Source organism: Priapulus caudatus, unplaced genomic scaffold (assembly GCF_000485595.1).
Source record: "Priapulus caudatus unplaced genomic scaffold, Priapulus_caudatus-5.0.1 Scaffold874, whole genome shotgun sequence".
Lineage (NCBI taxonomy): Eukaryota > Metazoa > Priapulida > Priapulimorpha > Priapulimorphida > Priapulidae > Priapulus > Priapulus caudatus.
The window spans coordinates 99,573-123,082 of NW_014577935.1; the positions used below are offsets into that span (position 1 = coordinate 99,573).

At 44.8% G+C, this 23,510-nt stretch overlaps 1 protein-coding gene across 1 annotated transcript in view; it reads left to right on the forward strand.

Annotated features, from left to right (window-relative positions):
- LOC106814129 (vasoactive intestinal polypeptide receptor 1-like) overlaps positions 1 to 11,914 on the forward strand; it is a 17,336-nt gene extending 5,422 nt beyond the window's left edge. The window contains exons 2-9 of the mRNA XM_014818415.1: positions 1,888 to 1,982; positions 4,050 to 4,162; positions 6,533 to 6,602; positions 7,694 to 7,774; positions 8,483 to 8,636; positions 9,142 to 9,202; positions 9,818 to 9,887; positions 11,456 to 11,914. Of these exons, the coding sequence (XP_014673901.1) occupies positions 1,888 to 1,982; positions 4,050 to 4,162; positions 6,533 to 6,602; positions 7,694 to 7,774; positions 8,483 to 8,636; positions 9,142 to 9,202; positions 9,818 to 9,887; positions 11,456 to 11,914 (1,103 nt within the window). The remainder of the gene's footprint in view (positions 1 to 1,887; positions 1,983 to 4,049; positions 4,163 to 6,532; positions 6,603 to 7,693; positions 7,775 to 8,482; positions 8,637 to 9,141; positions 9,203 to 9,817; positions 9,888 to 11,455) is intronic.
- Positions 11,915 to 23,510: the final 11,596 nt, after the last annotated feature.

Here is a 23,510-nt window from a genome sequence, read left to right on the forward strand (position 1 = left end):
TCTCTCTCTCTCTCTCTCTCTCTATGTCTCTCTCGCGCGCGCTCTCTTTCTCTCTCGTTATGTCTCTCTCTTTCGCGCGCTCTTTTTCTCTCTATGCCTCTAGCTATCTCTCATCTCTCTTCCTCTCTTCCTCTCTTTCTCTCTTCGAGAGGGAGAGGCCGAAAGAGAGAATGAGAGGCGTACAGGCAGCTCTGCGGTAATTTCAGAGCGAAGGAGCGAAGGAATAAGAGAAAGAAAGAGAGAGCGGAGAGGGGCGGTGGTAAAGGAAGAAAAAGAGGACGAGAGCGAAAGAGAAATAGAGATGACACGCACACACACACACACACACACACACACACACACACACACACACACACACATACACACACACAGGCGCGCGCACGCACGCACACACACACACACAACGCACACACACACACACACACACACACTCTCATCATACACACACACAGGCGCGCGCACACGCATCGCCACAACCACACACAACACACACACCACACCACACACAGCACACACACCACCATCGCACACTCACACATACACATAGCACACGCACACACACATACACACACACACACACACACACCTCACACCACACACACACACACACGCACGCGCGCACATGCACGCACCCACGCACATGAATAATAACAACCATGCCCCTTTTCTGCGGTATCACCTATTACTACCAACGAAAACGAACATATGATACGTCATAATTATATTAAACGTATATATAATTATATATATATATATTATATATATGGTGTGTGGTGTGTGTGTGTGGTGTCGTGTGTGTGTGTGTGTGATGTACCGTGTGTGTGTGTGTGTGTGTGTGTTGTGTGTGGTGTGTATATGTATGTATGTGTGTTTGGCCTGTGCGTTGTGTTGTGTGTGCTGCTTGGTGTATGTAGTGTGTTATGTATGTGTGTAAGTATTTTGTGTGTGTGTAGTGTGTGGTGCTGTGTGTGTGTGTGTGCTGGTGTTGCGTGCGTGCGTGCGTGCGTTGCGGTGTGCGTTGTGCCGTGTCGTGCGGCTCGCGCGCGCGGCCTTTGGTGCTGGTGTATGTTGTATGTGTGTGAGTGTGTGGTGTGCTGTGCGCGTGATGTGTGTGCTTGCTGTGATGTGTGTGTGTATGTATCGTTATGTGTGAGTGTGTGTGTGTGTGTGGTGTGTGTGTGTGTGTGTGTGTGTGTGTGTGTGTATGTGTGTATGTGTGTATATTTTTATGTTATAGACGTGGCATATTGCCGCGCTGCGTGGAATGGAGTTACCTGTTGGCCTCTCACACCTGCCGGCATTCTCGCTTCTGTACCCTGCATGCACGAACTCAACGGGCATCATGTATGATACGAGCGGTGAGTATCCGCCTCAGCGCAGGGGTAGAGATCGCATCTCATCGTTAGTGCGTTTATGCGTCGATAGAGGGCGCTGTATCTGCGAAAGAGCCGCGAAGCCGCGCTCTTTCTCTTCTCTCTCTCTCTCTCTCTCTCTCTCTCTCTCTCCTCTCTCTCTCTCTCTCTCTCTCTCTCACTCTTTCTCTCTCTCTCACACACACACTTTCTCTCTCTATCGCTCTCTCTCTCTCTCTCTTTCTCTTTTTCCTTCCTCTATCTCTCTCTCTCTCTCTCTCCTTCCTTCCTTCTCCGTGTGTGATCTCGTCTTCCTCTCTCTCTCTCTCTCTCTCTCTCTCTCTTAACACTCTACCTATATATCTATCTAAAGTTCTAAACCCTAACTACCACGGTGTATTATTATGTTGAATTATCACGTTATATAATGTTATGTTCCATTATTTTAAGAATATTACTTAGTTAATAATTACTCACGTAAATTATTGTGATTAATTCATGGAATTAATGAGCGCCGGTGTTTGTTACCATGCAGTAAACGCGTCAAGGTTTTGCGGTGGAGATGGAACTTGGCAGAAGTCCAATTACAGTCAGTGCCACCTGGCGGCGATTGTACTCGGCGAGAAAGAGGTGCGTGAATAATAATAATAACTAGAGCACTCGGAGAGCACAGACCTCCTAATGAATAATAATAGATAATAATATAATAAATAATTTATACATATATAATATATAGATGTTTACGATAAATAAGATAGATAGATAGATAGATTAGCATAGACAGGCGAGACAGATAGATAGATAGATTGTCGTTAGTTAGTTAGATACGATAATAGATGGATAGATAGATAGATAGATAGATAGATAGATAGATAGATAGATATGATAGATAGATAGTAGATAGATAGATAGATAGATAGATAGATAGATAGATAAAAAGATAGATAGACAGATAGAATAGATAGTAGTGATAGATCAAGATAGATAGATACAATGGATAGATAGATAGATAGTAGAATAGATAGATAGATAGATAGATAGATAGATAGATGATAATGGATAGCTAGATAGATAGATAGATGTATAGATATTTTTATATGATAGATAGATAGATAGCAGATAGATAGATAGATAGATAATGATAGATAGATAATAGATAGATAGATAGATAGATAAGATAGATAGCAGAAGGGATAACAGATAAGATAGATAGATAGATAGATTGATAGATAGGTAGATTAGATACTAGATAGATATGATAGATGAGATAAGAATAGACATAGATAGATAGATAGATAGATAGATAGATAGATAGAGAGAGATAGAGAGAGAATTGTGTGTCTAGATACGATAGATAAATAGATAGAGAAGAGAGAGAGGATAGGACAGAAAGATAAATAGGAAGATAGATAGGATAGTATCATAGATAGATAGATGATAAGTAGACCTAGATTCGATCGATTAGATAAAGATAGATACGATAGGTAGGTTGATAGATAGATAGATAGATTAGAGTGAGATTAGATAGATAGATAGCATAGATAGATAGATAGATAGATAGATTAGATAGATAGATAGATAAATACAGATATATATAGCATAGATAGATAGATAGATAGATAGTTGATAGATAGGTAGATAAATAGATAGATAGATAGATAGCAGTAGATAGATAGATAGATAGATAGATAGATAGATAGATAGATAGATAGGGTAGGTAGGATAGATGATAGATAGATAGATAGATAGATAGATAAATAAATAGATAGATAGATAGATGAGATAGATAGATGATAGATAAGATAAATAAATAGTAGATAGATAGATAGTAGTAGATAGTAGATAGACTAGATAGATAGTAATATAGATAGATAGATAGATAGTAGATAGATAGATAAGATAGATAGATGATAGATAGGTAGATAGATGATAGATCGATAGATAGGATAGATAGATAGATAGATAGATAGATAGATAGATAGATAGATAGATAGATAGATAGATAGATAGATAGATAGTGTATGTACTAAACACGCACTACATATATATATATATAGGGTTATTGAGCAAGTTGTTAATAAGCAATATTGCGCGTGTGGTTAATATACACATTTTACCAGCGAGAAGAAGTGAGTAAAATGGCATAAACGCGTGACTGTTTTGCTTTAGATATATCACTATATATATATAATAATTGTAGTCTGTAGATAAATTTAAAGACAATACATTTACTTTTAGCTGTGACTCGAGTTAAACGCTTACGCGATCCTCAGAACAGACTTTAATGAAGAATAAACCTTATATACATCTATAACCTATAATACATGAATAGCGCTATTGTTTTGTTATATATTTGTTATGTATTTCTTATAGTATCACTATAGGCATGTATTATATATAGGTTATAGTATGTATATAAGTTTATCTTTATTAAAGTCTGCCTGATAATCCGCCGAAAGCGTGACACTCGGTATCAGTAAACAGCTAAAGTGATGTCTTGTCTTTTAATTTATCTTACAGACTACAATTTATTACGGCTCTGCAACTTAATTGCATCGAGCAACCTCTACCGACAGTATTAGACTTCAAGCATGCAGACTTATATATAATATATATTATATATATATATAGATTATATTATATATATATATATATACATTACGGTTCATGAACGTGTGACTGTTTTTCTCTATCTAGGAGATTTTCGCCTCGGCCAGCCACCTGTATGGCATATTCGTCATCTACTGGCTAGGCTATGGACTAACTCTGATCGTCCTCGCCACTTCTCTGTTCATATTCATGTATTTCAGGTGAGGAAACAGCTGTCACCTTCCTGCGTCATATATGTTATGTTTTACATGCGGGCTGTCTCTGTAGGAATGGTAGTCATATACTGTCTATATCTTAACGTATACTCGTGTATTTTAATTGCGAAAACATCTTGCGCTGTGTGCGCGCGTGCGTGCGTGCGTGCGTGCGTGTGTGTGTATGTGTGTGTGTGTGTATGTGTGTGTGTGCGAGTGCGTGTGCGTGTGGGCGTGTGTGCGTGCGTGTGTGTGCGTGCGTGAGCGTGCATGCGTGTGCGCGAACGTCTGCCCTCATAGCTACGGTAGCTTCTTACTGGTTATGTTGGGTAATGTTACTGTGACATGGTTAACATGTTCGTTTCCATGGTAACGTTTAGGAAGCTGTGGTGCCTACGCAACACGGTACACTGCCACCTCAGCTTGACCTTCATCCTTGCTGACGTAATGTGGATCATAACTAACACGTCATTAAACCAGGCGCAAAAATTCCCGGTAAAATTCACTGTTATTCGCAGTATATGTATATGTATATATATATATATANAGTACATGAAATATATAAATATATATTATATATAATTTAATACTATATATACCCTCACTCATCATACTATAACTATATGAGAGTATAACTAAATATATCTGCAGCAAACCTATCTCACAATGTACCGCGCCTGAAGCACCTTCAAGACTCATCTATGTACCTACTACCCAACCACGTGAAGATAAGAGCAAGCGATACGTAATATAATACACTGGACACCGAATAGGTACAGACGATCAATAAGGTTCGGTCTGCTCTCGACCCAAGCAAGAACTAAACCGCAGACCACAACACAGTCAAGCAAACCATCTATGACACGCATAACGAGCTGATATACCACGAGAAACCTCATAATCGTGTTCACGTCAGGCATAAGAGACAGACAACAGGCTGCATGTATGCGCTTATGGCCATCGAGAGAACCCTCTCGCAGTATTCTGAATTCAGAAAATTAACTTGTTTGATTAAACTCCTGTAGAACAAATCCTTCCTTCGTAACAGTTATATCTTAGTCACCTTATTTACTAGTGTTTGCCCTAATTAGACTGCTCTAATTCTCACCCGTCAAGGCCTAAATTGTCTATTATATAACCGAGTTGGCGGCATTCATGAAAACCACTATCACCGCGCGCCTTCACTGGACGCTATCAGGAAACAGCCCTCCATACTGATGGAGAGTAAGAGTAGTTGCTTACCGGACTTGTTTGTCGACCAAACGCCTTCACGCCACGCGCCATCCACGTGACCTATTATGAGTGCAAGAATCCCTGCAACAGACATGCTGATATATAGTAATAGTAAAATAGTAATAATATATAATATTAATTAATAAGAAAATAATAATTCATTAATAACGATCACACTCCACTACACTGTACATGCTACTAACTAATAATAATGATATGATATATTCATATCAATAAAACAACTAACAGCAGAAATGAATTACCCCAACATCAGTAACAAACAACAACAACAACAACAACAAGCAACAATAACACAACGTTAGATTTGCATAACCAGAAATTATAACGCTAACACGAAAATTATTCTACATATGAAGCGCTCACGATCGTCTACAGGCCTAACGACGTTGGCTCCCTTATTGTAGGCGACAGTTCTAGTATTTGATGACGAACAGAACCCGGGAAGTCTATAATAGGGCCTATTATATCGACTCCCCATGGAAGAACACTCACCCTAGACTGGTCCGCTCGCTCAACCAGTCGCGAGCCGCGGACTACGACTGACGTCACAGTGCTAGTCGTGAAGCTGAACTGTTTGAGGCGCGGACCATGTGAACTAGCACTCGCGACACCGCAAACACAAACCATGCCAAAAAAAAACAAAAGTGCCGAAGTAACTACCACAGTATAACGAAACACCACAGACACACATCCAAAAAAACCCAAATCCCGCCCACAAACTATGACAATACCGTACATTAGAAACCCAGAAATACACAGCGGCACACTCACAGACCATAACAAGACAGGCCTTAGCACACCGATCATGCTGTCGGCGACTGTGTAAGCGAGAACGAATAAGGTATCGATCGCCGATCCATGTAGGCGAAAGCAAAATGTGCAAACACACCGTCTCACGAGCAATCCACGAACGCCAAATTGCAACGTGACAGAAGTTTGTGAACGACTGTACCCAGAAAAGCCGCGCGACACACAGAAACGGACATGAAACATCCGAGACGTACATCAGTGTATTATATTGTGTACGAGTTCTCTTATTTTACGTTGTTCTATCCACAGATATCGTATATTAACCTGTCTGTGATCTATATACACGTGTGTCTGTGGTTCTATTATCTACAGGTGTTGGCTGACGAGAAGTACAATCAATTCTGACCTGATATTTCTCATCCCCGTTCTGATCGTGCTCATAGTAAGCATCTTAATGTATCGTAGTGTATCGTAGTGTATCGGATATCTTTCAGCCATAGAACAGCATATATCGAGTATAATTATTATATGTGGCTGTAGACATTATTGTGTAGAGCAGCTAACTACTCATTGTACAAAAATTCTTTTGCTTTATAAGTACCTTTATGAGTTGTGCCAAACACTGCATTATTTCAGGCGCATGCGCATGCGTATGCAATTACGTGCGTGCGTGCGTGCGTGCGTGCGTGCGTGCGTGCGTGCGTGCGTTGGTCCATGCCCGCGTGCGCGCGTGCGTGCGTTTGCCTCTACCCGCGTGCGTGCGTGCATTTTCTGCTGCCCGCGTGCGCACGCGTGAGCTTGCAGCCATTGGAGCATGATCCCACATATCCGCCTGCTCTGCCTTATCTAATCCCGTGCGTCTGACAGCGCATTATAGTATAATATAATATATATATATATAATAATATAATATATATATATAATATATATATAATATATATATATATATATATATATACACACGCTTTGCCTCGTTACAGACGAACGGCGTTCTACTCGGCATTATCATGTACGTATTGGTTACCAAGCTACAGGTCAGCTGCACGTCGTCACGTGACCTCTACTGGTAAGTGGCGCCATCTGTAGGACTATTTTATGTATTTTATTTTATTTTTTATTAACTACTTTTGTCAGGTGACAAACACAGTGTATTTTGAATTCATGCGTTTTTATGCAACTTAATACGCATTGTAAATTTTATAATTTATTATTTAATAATAAATACATTATAATCGTGATAAATAATATCCATCGTGTAATAATAATTCGTGGCGGCGGCGGTGGAGAAGAATTTGATCATTCGACCACAGACCGCAATATATTGGAATTATCGGGAGCGAATAAAAACTAACTTGATTATTATTAGTAATATTACTGGTATCATTATTATCGTAAAACAATGGTGATTATTATAACTACGTTCATTATAAGTTCGTTATGATTACTAACCATCGTGTGATGATTTGCGGCGGCGGGAGCAGGAAAGGAGTGAAAGGGTTGCTGGTGCTGCTCCCGCTGCTGGGTGTACCGCAGCTCATAGTCGCCGTGCAGGTGAAAGGTGTGACGGCAAACTACATACTAGACTACATCGCAGCTATACTCGTCTCTACACAGGTAATCTAAGATACAGCTAGAGAATAAGAGAAGGCAAACGGAGAGAGAGAGAAAGGGAGAGAGAGAGAGAGAGAGAGAGAGAGAGAGAGAGAGAGAGAGAGAGAGAGAGAGAGAAAAGAAAAGGTAAGAGAGATCGAGAGATAAACAACAGAGAAACAGACAGAAAGATAAAGAGAGACAGAGAGACGCATAGAGAGAGAGAGAGAGAGAGAGAGAGAGAGAGAGAAACAGAGAAATAGAGAGACCGAAAGAAATACAGAGGTAGAATTACGATTACTATTACTATTACTATTACTATTACTATTACTATTACTGTTACTATTGCTATTACTATTACTATTACTATTATTATTACTATTACTATTACTATTACTATTACTATAACTATTACAAATACTATTACTATTACTATAACAATAGTTTTATAATTAGTGTTATTATGTGGTTACTACTCATCTACGCAAGTTCATATTACTGAGTGTACACCACAGAAATAGCCAATCATCATTGTGTCAGCGGCGTTCTAAAACACTGCTTATTAACGACGTGCGATACAGTTGAGAAATTAATATTCACATATGATAAGAGCGTTTAAGTTGGTCTAGCTGGTCTAGAGTATTTAACTACTTGTATACTTTTCGATGAATAAATATGATTATAGATTTTCTACGTGTAATGTTTCTCGCACGTGATGACGTCATGTTTCAGTCGTTCTGCCGCGCTCTGGTCGCGTTCACAAACTTCTGTCACGTTGCCAATTTCTTCTGGATGCTCGTGGAAGGTGTGCACATCTTCGCTAGGACCGTGATACCATTTTCGTCCGGCCATGCGAAGATGACGTGGTACAGCCTGCTGGGCTGGGGTGAGTGTAGACTGGTCCGCGCTCAACAGTTCCACTCACGATACACTGACGTCAGTGTATCGCGAGTGGAACTGTTGAGCGCGGACCAGTCTAGGGTGAGTGTTCTGTCCAGGGAGTCTATAATAGGCCTATTATAGACTCCCGGGTTCTGTCTCATCAAATACTAGAACATTCCCTACATAAGGGGAGCCACGTGTAGGGGCTGTAGACGAGTGAGGTTATATGTAGAATAATTTTGTAGGTTTATAATTTTGTTATGAAATTACCGTTGTTGTTATTGTTGTTGTTGTTTGTTTGTTGTTGGTTGTTGTTGTTGTTGTTGTTGTTGTTGTTGTTACTATGTTGTTAATTATTTCTGCTGTTATTGTTATTGATATGAATATTATATCATTATTATTAGTAGTAGCTGTAGCATTATTATTATCATTATAATAATTATTATTGTTATTATTAATATTATATATTATTACTATTACTATTACTATATATCAGCTGTCTGTTGCAGTGGTTCCTGCACTCATAATAGTCACGTGGATGGTCGTGAAGGGCGTGGTCGACAAAAGTCCGTAAGAACTACTTATCTATCCAGTAGAGGGCGCTGATAGGCAGCAAGCCTGAATTTGCATGACCCAACCATTAATTAAAAATACTGACTAGAAAAGCACTATTAGAACTAGTAAAAATACTAAAATACTGTTAGAAAAAATGGTTCAACATAACACAAAAGTTAATTGAAAATACTCAGAGAGTTTCGATGCATACGCAACATGCACTTTATTCATGCTGACTGAACACAGATTAGGGTTTCTCTGTAACAGCCTATAGCTTATAATTGGTTTGCTTTGACTTTTGTTTGCTTAGTTGTTTGTCGAAGCAGAGAACCTATTACGTTGTATATCGTGTCCAGTGTATTATATTACGTATGCTTGCTCTTATTTCACGTGGTTTTATACATAGATATCTTAAGTGCACATGTGAGATATCTGCGATATCTTTAGTTATACTCTCTATAATTATAGAATGAGATATATATATATATATATATATATATATATATATCGTGTACTGTGTATTATATTGTGTACGAGTTCTCTTATTTTACGTTGTTCTATCCACAGATATCGTATATTAACCTGTATGTGATCTATATACACGTGTGTCTGTGGTTCTATTATCTACAGGTGTTGGCTGACGAGAAATGCTATCAACTCTGACCTGATATTTCTCATCCCCGTTCTGATCGTGCTCATAGTAAGTATCGTAATGTATCGTAGTGTATCGTAGTGTATCGGATATCTTGCAGGCATAGAACAGCATATATCGAGTATGCTTATTATATGTGGCTGTAGACATTATTGTGTAGAGCAGCTAACCAGAACTACTCATTGTACAGAAATTATTTTGTTTTATAAGTACCTTTATGAATTGTGCCTAACACTGCACTGTTTCAGGCGCATGCGCATGCGTATGCGATTACGTGCGTGCGTGCGTGCGTTGGTCCATGCCCGCGTGCGCGCGTGCGTGCGTTTGCCCCTACCCGCGTGCGTACGTGCATTTCTGCTGCCGCGCGTGCGCACGTGTGAGCTTGCAGCCATTGGAGCATGGTCCCACATATCTGCCTGCTCTGCCTTATCTAATCCCGTGCGTCTGACAGCGCATTATAGTATAATATAATATATATATATATAATATTAATATAATATATATATATATAATATATATATAATATATTATAATATACATTATATATATATATAAATATATATTACACGCTTGCCTCGTTACAGACGAAGCGGCGTTCTACTCGCATTATCATGTACGTATTGTTACGCAAGCTACAGGTCAGCTGCACGTCGTCACGTGACCTCTACTGGTAAGGTGGCGCCAGTCTGTAGGACCATTTTATGTATTTTATTTTATTTTTTATTAACTACCTTTGTCAGGTGACAACACAGGTGTAATTTTGAATTCATGCCGTTTTTATGCAACTAATATGCATTATTAATTATAATTTATTATTTAATAATAAATACATTATAATCGTGATAAATAATATCCATGCGTGTAATAATAATTCGTCAGGCGGCGGCGGTGAGCAGGATTGATCATTCGACCAGCAGACCGCAATATATTGGAATTATCGGGAGCGAATAAAAACTAACATTTATTATTATTTAGTAATCTTACTACTGATATCATTAATTATCGTAAAAAACAATGGTGATTATTATAATTACGTTCATTATAAGTTGTGGTATGATTACTAACCATCGTGTGATGATTTGCGGCGGCGGAAGCAGGAAAGGAGTGAAGGGGTTGCTGGCTGGGCTGCTCCGCTGCTGGGTGTACCGGCAGCTCATAGTCCGCCGTGCAGGTGAAGGTGTGAGCGGCAAACTACATACTAGACTACATCGCAGCTATACTCGTCTCTACACAGGTAATCTAAGATACAGCTAGAGAATAAAGAGAAAGGCAAACGGAGAGAGAGAGAAAGGGGGGAAGAGAGACGAGAGAGAGAGAGGAGAGAGAGAGAGAGAGAGAGAGAGAGAGGAAAAGGAGAGAGAGAGCAAACAAACAGAAGATAAAAAGAACCAAAGAGACAGAAAAGAGAGAGAGAGAGAGAGAGAGATAGAGAGAGAGAGAGAAACAGAGAAATAGAGAGACCGAAAGAAATACAGAGGTAGATAGATATATATATAGATAGATAGATAGATAGATAGATAGATAGATAGATAGATAGATAGATAGATAGATAGATAGAGAGAGAGAGACAGAGGAGAGAGAAGTAATTTTAAAGTCCTCATCGTTCACTATTACAGGGTCTGTTTGTCGGTCTCTACTATTGTCTCCTTAACAAAGAAGTGCAGACGTGCATCTGCGACTGGTACCGGCGCCGACAGGTAGAGCGCAGTGTCCCGAACTCCTTCCGCTTAAAACCGTGTAGCAGAGGAGGACGGGCGTACGCTCGCAACGCGGAGCTATCGTTCGCGCACGACTCAACAGCGGTCACACACGTCAGCTACCTGCACGGATCGCCCGCCTCGTCGCCTCTCATGAGCGCCGGTAGGGGCGCCACCGCCGGCCGTCCCGTTCTGCCGGTAGGGGGCGCCTATTACGACGTTCTGTTGAAGACGTTGCCGCCGCTACAGCAGGTGCGAGCTAGGGCGCAGGCACAGCCGTCCACATACGTCCCCTGCTCCGTCATACTGGAGGAAACGGAAGGGCTCGATTCGGACAGCGTTATCCAGCCGGAGCGCCATCTGGCGACGTGTTTATAAACCGTTGTGCGTTCTTTTTCGTGTTTTTCTTTTGTGATTTTTTTTGTTCGTTTTACGGTGCGATTAGCCGGTAGCGTCCTGGCGTGTGAAGATTGAATGAGTAACCATTATAATGAGTATTTGCTAGTTTGCTTATTCTGGTAAGCTCTGTCAGCTAAGTCTGTTAGACCTGTTGCTTCTGATGCGATTATGATCAACCAAAGAATATATATATACGTGTATATATATGCAACGATTTTACGTCTAGTTGTGACGACGAATGAAGGTTCGACCACTGGATTGTAGTGTAAGAGTCAACACACGAAATAGCAACCCCGTAAAAACCAGAACAAGCTGATAAAAGTGTTCACGCCGGGAATAGGCCCGGGGCTTTTATTCGGCCTTAGTCAACAGACTAAGGTGAACTAAAAGATGGTGCACAGAATCCCACACAGCATTGTCGCTGGGGTGTAGAAATATACACGATGAACCGAACAGCTAAACAGTACTAACTAACACCCTGTAGTGAGTTGCTTGCCCTGTGCAGGGGTTAACTAGATACTGGTATGCTTACGTGATCCGTGAAGATGAGGCGCTCCTGCTTGTGGCTGCAGTGTTGTCTTGACCCGTCTCGGTCGTTCCAGATGGTATACTACTGCCTTACTGAGAGCAGAGCCCAGCATTTATACTACAAGCTCAGCGTGGGTAGGGCTTCTTACCTGCCCATCATGCCTCACGAGAGACGCGTGATCAAGTCATGTTTTATGTCACGCACATCAAATGACAAGCCACACATCACCCCACAGGTTTCCTTCATACAACCGGTGGGAATCACGTGATCGCTGTCATAGCCACCAGGGATGCTGTACATCGACCTGGGATGCTGAGACACGCGACAGGACGATAGGATGCGGGGATATGAGGCTATAGCAGCCGAAGTTCGTTACACTCCCCCTTTCTCTCTTGGGACTCTTGCCCGCAAGAGTCATCCTTGGGGTGACAGCTAACGAACATTCGGATGCCCTCACACCAGCAGCGCATCACTATCTGCGGGTGCTTACCGAAGCAAGGGTCTCGAGGTATCGCCATACCGAGATTCCTTGCCGTAATACGGGTTTCATAGGAGAGATGTGGAGTCCCTTGCCACATCCTACTACTCAACTATGCAGTGCCCGGACAATGGATACCTCCTGGAGTCGGCGTGGCCCGTACGCACTATACTCCCAGGTTATCTCACTGCCGCTCTGCTAATAAATCATTATAAGACTTATAACAGAGATTTTCGTGTTTTTGCAAACACTCCACGCGAACAAAATAGGAGCGCGGATATACATAGCGGGGAATGCTAGTACATCGTTTCTCTACTATTGTTATCTCTCGTGGATATCTTTAACTGATGTTAATGCGGTATGAACGCAAAAAGGGATTCGCCTATTTACAATAAACCTGTGGGCAACGCCACGCGAATACTGTTCCTTCTCATTCTATACCCACATCATAGATGAGTTGACAGCCCGTGTCAGCGCTCAATCTACATCAGTGTGTCGTCGTCCTCGGACGCTACATACGGGAGATTAGCTCGAATCTCTACGTATATACGCCTATGGTAAGATGCAGCATGCCCATAGTTTAGTATGAGGTCATCTGGACGTCTCGCGTCACTAGTACAGGTGCACTACCTGTCACAGATGTACATACTTCAACTATGCGTGATAGCTACACTCATAGCGTGCAAATTTCGCAACTGAGAATCCGAGGTTCGAATCCCAGGGCTACTTTTCGCTACATCCTCTTTTAATTCTATCGTGCTATTAATGCTATTGACGCTCGCACAAGTAGAAAAGCTACCTTCGCTGACAGGTTTCTGCACCGTCTCCGTGGTGAAGGTACTTTCATGCTCAAACACGAACTCCTACGGAAACCCCTGCTGTCTACTAGAGGTCGCGAGTTCGACTCTAGCAGAGGGCAGTCAGAACCGTGAAGCTTTTGCTTTTCACCTTTCGAGTGCGGCTCTTGTTCGCCGACGTTGACGATAGTAATTACCCGCATCGCTGCTAGAATTTCATCCTTAACAGTGTGCCAGAGGGCGCTATCGTGATGACGTTACACCATGCTTCTCTACCACCTCACTATACCACCAACCGTCAGCTTGAACGGTTGTGGGTGAGTAAGGGAGAGCCATGGTAGCAACAAGTTTCCCATCTTGTGCTGTGACTGTAGGCGACAAGCGCGTATGTTGTCGACACGCGACGTGACGTGAAAGGACAGGTCTTCTGATAACTCGGCGGACCGTCCACTTAGTCATCCCGTGACGTAAGCAGGTCTCGTGCCACTGTATCGGAAATTCATCCCTAACATAGCGCCTAGATATCATGATGTGCTACCGTGCCACGTCTCGCATGGTTCGGCGTCTCACTACATCATGCATCTCTCTCCCACAGTCGGCATGTACTACTACTATATGCGGCTAGCGCTTGTTCGTAGTACAGTTCATTCTGCTCTTATTCGACATGGTTACTCGTCGAACAGTGATTTCTACCTCCGAATACTGGGGTTTTTATACCACCGAATATCGCCGGGCTCGCCGAAAACGAGTGATCATTTGATATGACCAGCTCGCCGAGGTTAGCGTAAGGTATGCAACATTTCTCGCCGAGAAAACCACGCATTGACCTGCGTCGACCTACTCTCCTCGTCACCCACGTGGGGAAGAGGACGTGGGGAGGAACGCTTACAACCGCATCTCTTACTACGATTGCAAGTGAGTAGCGTGCAAGCAGGGCTTCTACCAGCTGCACCTGTTTGAAGTTTTCCTGCTTCACATGACGCACACACAACAAGTGTTTACGTTAATCCGAACAGCGGTCACACGAGGTGAGCGGTCACACGAGGTGAGCGGTCACTCGAGGTGACGACCTGGCACTGATATTCACGGCATGCACTAAGGTTTCTATGTTTCGAGCGTACAGGGGAAATTTTGCTAGGATTTCTACCCATACGGTTCTAGCATAGAAATTCTGCCTGAGTGCACTACCGCCACACGTGAATTCTGTACCGTATTTCTGTGCATATGTAATGAGCTAGCGTCTAGCGCTAGTACTGCTCGAATTACATAGCGCAAAATCTGTCGATTACGTGCCACTTTCAGACCCAGTATACTAAATGTGGTATGACGATAGACGAGTGTCTACAAGCGTAATCCCTCGCTCTCGCTATATCTACCCGGTGTATGCAGGGAGACACGCTCAACCATGCAACCTTTTATCAACCACACAGTCGTACACTGTACAATGCATATGCATACCTTACGCGTGTTGTACTAGTGGTTGCTATATTTGTTAGAGCCAAACTCGATATCGTGCAGAGGTGGGTGGTTTGTAGAAGATGTCCCCTTCCACATCGTCGGCAGGGCACGGACGGACATTGCCCCCACCCCTTTCGACGACCCAGCGACCCAGCGACCTGGCTAACATCGCTGCCGAATAGAGGCGTGAATCTCTACCCGGATCTGACACCTATAATGCCACTCGTAACGTCAGGAGGAAGCGCATCAGACTATCTGCACGACTCGTCTAAGAAATGCAAACCAACTAATATCATACATCTTCCCGCAGCCAGGCGGTACATTACGTAAGTGTTAGGGTATTGTCTCGCAATATTTACTAAACATATGCTGGTTAGTTACAGGCTGCACGGAATTACAACGGACCGTGGCAGGTGACCTTTGACCTGGCCTGACTACCCAAGCGTTAGCCTGAGAGGAGCAACACTCACCCGGGGCGACCTTCCTCTCAGCTTCCGGTGGCTTCTGTGGCAGAGTAGATGACGCTAGAGGAGGCTCGACGGCGGCTCGTTGGAGCGGCGGTCAGCATAGGGCTTGCCAAGATAACACCTCTCGTAGCCTCTGGGCGTTCATGGGCCTCCTAGAAAGGCGTACACGGGCCAGACTACGGCATGATGCATCGTCAGGGATCCCCGCGTCCTCATCTACGTCGCAAGTCTTACTCACGATCCTCAGCCGCACGTAACTCCGACGATATAGGCTGGTTGCCACGTCGATTCTCTCAGAGGCCCTCGTCACTTGAAGATGTGTTCTACCGGAGGGATGACGGCTGGCCTTTGGCCCAACGCGGCCATGGCTCCGGCACACTATCTCCTTCGTAAGGCTTAAGATCGTCGACGGCCACAACACTCGGCGGATCTTCCTCCTGGGCCTGTACCCAGCGAAGCGTCCCTCTTGCCTTTCCTCTACCGTTACAGCATTTAGCTGCCGGTAGTCAATGCAGAAACGCGGGCTTCCATCCTTCTTGGTCACCAGGACCACAGGAGAGGCCCAGGGGCTGTTGCTAGGCTGGATCATGCCTGCCTCCAACATCTTCCCCACTTCTGCGTCCATCACTTCTCTCTTGGCCAAGGCACACCGTCTTGGGGCTTGTTTAATAGGAAGGTGGTCCCTCGTATCAATCTTATGCCTCACAAGATCAGTATTGCCTAGCCTTTCCCCAGGCGCGGTGAACAGAGTGGCATTCGTGCATAGGGTCTTGCCTATTTCTGCACGCTGCTCTATCCCGAGCGTCAGATCAACTCCATCAAGGAGGCTCTGTATATGTGCGGGAATCTCCATCTCTTCCTCCGCCTGGTCCGCAAGTCTTCTACGAGTACGTACTGCCATCGACACCCGGGCGACCAGCGTTATCCACGCTAGTTTCTTACCCGGATATACGACCAACGCAGAGGAGCCAGGGTTAGCTATCTAGAAGGGAACATTACGGCCCTTGGTATTGACCAAAGTTCTCGCCATGCTCGCTCCCCTCTTACGACAACATTTCTGAAACCCATACGTAGGCTCTACGATTGCTACCGTATCCACTGGCCAGAGGTCATCGACTACATCACCTCGGATCATCAGACCATGACCCGGGGGAATTGTCGTGAGGGTGCTTGCCCTTAACACTCTGTGCTGCCATCCTGGATGGTTATGCAATACGCAGAGGATGTCATCAAGGATCAACTGTCCTCGCGCGACATCCATCCGACAGTTGTACTTTCGCAGACCATTTCCTAGGATTCCACCACGGAGCTCTGTCTCCACCACATTAAGGCATGGGAGTAATTCCTTCCGTAAACTACGAGGTCCGTCCGCAGTTCCCCCACCGCTATTATCTCCCTTCCTTGCGCGTCCACCATACTAGTCACTGCCTGATGCAGGGCAAGCCCGCCAAAAGGTAGTGCTGCATAGGTTGCGTAGTCAAGGAGAGATAACTCTGCACCGGTGTCAATAGTAAAATTAACTTCCTGGCCACCTACTTCTATGGGTAATTGCCATGCAGCCTCTGGCTGTGCCATGGAACTCCCTGAAGCTGGGTGTTGCAGGTCCTCAAGCGATGCTGCGAATGGCCCCGCCGCTACTACCTCTGCTGCCTGGCATCCTGGCCCTCAGCATTCCGAGGTCTACGAGCGTGGTAGTGGTCTCTCTCTCTGATCTTCCGCCAGCATCAACAGGAGAGGAAGTCTCCTCTGACTCAGCTAACTCAACGGGCATGCCCGGAGCTGTTGCTGGTCGTGCTTCTGCACGCTCACTCCTTCTACCCGGTAACTGCAGGTTCGGAAACGTTTTCACGCCTCTTACTTCCGCAGCGGGAAAGAAGGGGAATGTGCCTTCGAGAAGCGAGACTCCCTCCATCCTTGGATCCCGTAAGCAACGAGCTGTGGGGTGCGAGGTGGCTCTCGGCTCGGGGGTGGTGCGGCTAGCGCCCTTCCCCTGGCCTCATCTGCCAGCTCCCCAGCAGTATTGCTCTGCCTTTCGCGGTATTCATCGTGTTGGAGGCAGACACACCCTCTTCCTCCACAAGCGAGGTAGAACTACGGGGCAACGATGTTGCTCGCCGGGTTCTTTTTCCTCTTCTCTTTGCCCTTGCCCTTGCGGGTAGTCATTGCCATCACGTGTCAAGACTATGGGGAGGTTGTATATGCTCTCCGTTCGTATACAAAGTGAGGTATGGAGTAGGCGCTGATGGACCAGCGCCAACAAGCCAAAACTCAGTGACGACACTTGCACACGAATTCTGCACCTCGCTCAGCGAGCTATACTCGTGGACTCCCTCGGCGGATGACTGTGGTTGGGCGTACGCTTTACAGAACACTGCTTCACCGGCCTGCAACCGTCTACCGACACTACATGCCTGGTCACGGCCTACCATAATGCAACGGATGTTGTACGTTTCTAGTTTGTGACGCGCGGACATGAAGGTTTCGACCACTGGATTGTAGTGTATAGTGTCAACACAAGAAATCAGCAACACGTGAAAACCAGAACAAGCTGATAAAAGTGGTTCACGCGCGGAGAATAGGCCCGCGCGGCTTTTATTCGGCCTAGTCAACAGACTAAGGTAACTAAAATGTCGGGTTCGCACAAAATCCCGGAGCACAGCGGTTGTCGCTGGGGGTTGGTAGAAATACACCGATCGATCAACAGCCCTAAACAGTACTAACTAACACCTGTTAGTGAGTTAGCTGGCCCTGCTGCAGGCGCTGTTAATCTAGATACTTTGGTATGCTTACGTGGATCCGTGAAGATGTAGGCGGCTCCGCTCGTGGGCCTGCAGTGCTGGCCTTGGACCCGCTCGGTCGCTCCCAGACGGATACTACTGGGCCTTACCCTGAGAGCAGGAGTCCAGATTTATACACAAGCTGGCGCGCGGGGGTAGGCTTCTACCTGCCCATCACATGCCTCACGAGAGACGCCGTGATCAGTCCATGTTTTATGTCACGCACATGCACCATGACAAGCCACAAACGATCACCCCCAGGTTTCCTTCATACCAACCGGTCCGGGAATCACGTGTGATCGCTGTCATAGCCACCAGCGGATGCTGTACATCGACCTGGATGCTAGACACGCGCACGGACGATAGGATGCGGGATATGAGGCCTATGCGCGAAGTTCGCTTGCATATATATACATGTGTATTATAGCGCCTGAGAAAGAGAGAAACATTGCCGAGAGAAAGATAGAGAGAGAGAGAGAGAGACGAATACAGGAGAGAGTCGAGAGCACGAGAGAGAGACGTTGCATGTGTTATCATGTTGTGCCTGCGGGCGGCCGCCGTTTGCGTGCTGTGCGTGAAAGAGAAATTGCGAGCGAGTAGAGACAGACAGAGAGAGAGATAGAGAGAGAGCAGAGATGAGAGGCACGTGTCGTGTGTGACCGCGTGTGGGTGTGTGGGTGTGTTGTGTGTACCTCCCATGCGCCTGGCGGCCACTGCGGCGTGTCGTGTGTGTATGCTGTAGTGAGAGAGACGAGAGAGGAGAGGGGTGAGAGGCACGGAGAGGGAGAGGGGCAGCCGGGAGAAGCGAGCAGAAGTAACTATATTAGGAAGGAAAGGAATATGTGCATCCGGTGCCTGTGTGCTGTGCGTCACGACTCGCGTTTGTCTGCACGTGTGTACTGCGCATGCGTGTGCACATCTCCATCTGCATGATTCCCTCCCTCCGACCCTCTTTCCTTTCTCTCCTCTTTCCTTCCTCCTCCCCTTTACTCCCTTCCCCTCAGTCATTTCCCTTCCCTCTCGCCGGATAGTATCGCCCGGCGGCAAGATCAGTTGCACGCATGAAAAGTTAGCCAGGCAAATGGCCCGCGGTTTCAGGCCTCATACATTTTCACCCCCCAAAGCACAAAATACTGATTATACGGCTATAAATACGCGTTTTACAGTCACACAAAGCACACTACACACACGCGACGGGGCGCACACACGCGGTATGGTTGCACGCACGCGTGCGCTGTTTATTAGGCGTAAATTTCACATTTTGTGACTCGGGTGATGAAAAAGTTTCGGCTTGAAATACGGCATTTACTTTGCAAAAGTTTTGTCCATTGCTTTGACTGTCTGGGGCGATACTATCTTGCGAGTTTTAGGGCAGTAAGGAAGTGAGCAAGGGAAAACAACGGAAAAGGCGAGTATATAGATATATATATCAATATATATATAATATCTCATAATGTATATATATATCATATGTATATATATATATATAAATATCTCATATGTATATATATACGTATGCTGTATATATATAGCGCCCCGAAGAAAGAGAGAAACCATTGCTGAGCAGGGAGATACAGAGAGACGTGAGAGAGCAGAGAGTGTGTATGTATTGTGGCGTGCGTGCGTGCGGGTTGAATGCGGGGAAGAGAAAATTACGAGCCAGAGAGAGAGCAGAGAGAGAGAGATGTGTGTATGTGTGTGTGTGTGTGTTGTGTGCTGGTGGTGTGTGTGTGTGTGTGGTGTGCTGTGTGAGCAGAGAGAGAGAGAGAGAGAGAGGAGAGAAAGAGTGGTGAGAGTCACGGAGACGGCGGAACGGTGAGCGGGAAAGCGACGAAGAAGTTAACTATTATTAGAAGGAAAGAATATGTGCATCCGTTGCCTGTTGTGTGTGCCGTACGTGCGTTTGTCTGCGCGTGTGTACTTTGCGCATGCGTGTGGAACATTCGTCTGCGGTATTCCCTCGCCTCCGTCCCTCTCTCCTTTCTCTCCTCTGTCCCTTTCCTCCTCCCTTTACTCCCTTCCCCTCAGTATTCCCCCCCCTCTCGCGGATGTATCGCCCACAGGGCTCAGTTGCACGAGTGAAAAGTTCGCCAGGCAAATGGCCGGCTTTCATCCTCAACATTTTCACCCCCCCAAAGCACAAAAATTGTTATACGGGCTATAATACGCGTTTTTGCGCAGTCACACAAGCACACATGCACACACGCGACCGGGCGCGCACACGCTCGGGAGGATGGTGCACGCACCGTTGTTGCGCGTGTATTGATAGGCGTAATTTCAGCATTTTAGCTGCCTCGGGGGTTGAAAAAGTTTCGCTGAATACGGCCATTAACTTGCCAAAAGTTTTCCATGCTCTGACTGTGTCGTGGGCGATACTATCTGGAGAGGGCGAGTAAGGAAGTGAGCAAGGAAAACAACGGAAAAGGCCTGTATATACTATATATATAAAAGTATTTATACTTACATTATAACTATTATTATATAACCATCTACGTATATATATATATATAATATATAGATATATAGTATATTAGTATATACCCTATATATACACTGGTTACTATACTATAGCGCGCCGCAGCGAAAGGAGTAGAAACACTTGCGGAGGAGCGAGAGAGAGAGAGGACCGAGACGGAGGCGAGAGACGGACGAGGACTACCAGAGAGAGTCCGAGAGAGAGTGTGTGTGCTATATAATGTGCCGGCTGGCCGGGGAACCCCCGCCGACCGCGCCCGTGCGCGTGCGTGCGTGCGTGAGAGAAATTGCGAGCGGCGAGAGAGATAGAGACGTAGAGCCGAGAGAGAGATGAGATGAGAGAGAGATGAGAGAGAGAAAGAGAGGCGAGTTGTCGGTGTGTGTGATGTTGTCTGTGTGTGAAGAGGGAGGGAGAGAGAGACAGAGAGACGGGAGAAAGGAAAGAGAGTGAGAGCACGGAGAGGGGGGAGGGTGAACGAAAGCGGAGAGAAAGTAACTATATTACTAGAAGGAAAGGAAGGTATGTGTATCCGTGCCTGTGTGGGTGCGGTTTGGTGCCGTACGTGCGTTTGTCTGGCGCGTGTGTACTGCGCCATGCGTGTGCAACATCTCCGTCTGCATTATTTCCTCCCTCGCGTCCTCTGCCCTTTCCTCGCCTCTTTTCTTCCTCCCTTCCCCTCAGTATTTCCCTCCCCCTCTTGCGGATAGTATCGCCCACGGCCATCACTTTGCACGATGAAAAGTTAGCGCCAGGCAAATGACGCCGGTTTTCAGCTCAACATTTTCACCCCCCCCCCAGCCCGACAAAAATATGATTATACAGCTATAATACGCGTTTTTTACAGTCACCACAAGCACACATACACACAACGCGACCGGGCGCCACACGGGGTATTGGTTGCACGCACGCGGCGCGTGTAATGTTGGCACGTAATTTCACATTTGGTGCCTCGGGCGAGTGAAAAGTTTCGGCTGAATACGCGCCATTTACCTGCCAAAAGGTTTCCAATGCTTGACTGGTCGTGGGCGGATACTTATCTGCGAGAGCGGAGTAATGCAATAAGTGATTATCTTTGGATTACTGTTAATGTTACTTGTCTGACATAGCCGATGAAAGGTCAGCAGGTAAAGGAACGGCAACGGTTTATTATTATATTAAAATCTTCTATTGCCCATGTATTTCAACTACAAATACATGTAGAAGACATATATGTTGTATCTATATCATGTATGTATATATATTATGTATGTAGTGATACAGTACATTGTGTGATATATAGTTCTGAGTGATACATGTTAAATTAAAGCTTTACATATTGTTATATGCTGTATGAAACAAATATTGTGTATCCGTCGGCTAATCAGCGAGCTATAGCGGTTTTTTAATCTACTTATCGGCGAGTCGTTGTAAAACAACTATTGAACTTACTTGTCACAGATTGGCCTTGAAAAAAACTTCAAGTTTGTGGGAACCATGACACACACGGCCGCCGCGGCGCGCGACGCACGCAACGCACGCACGCACGCACGCACGCACACACAAACACACACACACACACACAAAGATTGAATAATAATAATAATAATAATAACAACATAAATTCCAAACTTGGTTTCAAAAGCAATATTATTTTGCAACACGTGCGTATAAAATTGATGTTCATGATTACATTTGCTAAAAGTCAGCTTTTCAAGCACAACCATACTGACATCAGTTATGGATACATGATACTATGCATTGGTTGATTAGAGCTAAACAATTTCAGTCGATATGATTCTCTTATATTATCAAACTTTATTTATTCTCTTGTTATCTCACAATGATGATGACGACGATGAACGACGCACGGACGAGATGATGATGATGACGATGATGACGATGCATGATGGATGACACGATGATGATGACGACGATGATGCGTGATGACGATGGACGACGATGACGATGATGACGACGGATGACGGATGATGACGACGATGATGATGACGCCCGACGATCTGATGATGATTATGATGACGATTGGACGACTACGATGAGATGATTAATGTATGCAGGGATATCACAGCACAGCATTTACACGCAGTTTACATTCACAAAACTGCATTAATTTAATTATTAATTATATATCACCTTGACTGGACTCCACCGCCTGACACAGTTAAAATGTCAATCACACAAGGAGATCACCTGATGTTAAAGATCACCCCGACTATTGTAGGAACACGTGGAAATACAGCTAAAACCCATTTACAGCCGCAATAAATTCTGGTACAAATACCATTCGATCATGTAAGCATGCGAGGTCGGTGCATTAGTGCTATCTATTTATGTATATGCTAGCAGTAGTAGTAGTTATTAGTAGTAAGTAGTAGTAGTAGTAGTAGCAGTAGTAGTAGTAGCAGTAGTAGCTGAGTAGTAGTACTAGCAGTCAGTAGCAGCAGCAGCAGCAGCAGCAAGCAGCAGCAAGAGCAGCAGTAGTAGCAGCAGCAGCGAGTAGTAGTAGTAGTAGTCAGTAGTAGCTATCGTATATGCATCAACATCTCATGCCTCCACAGCCCAGGGGAAATACCAATTGCCAAAAAGAGTTCGCGCC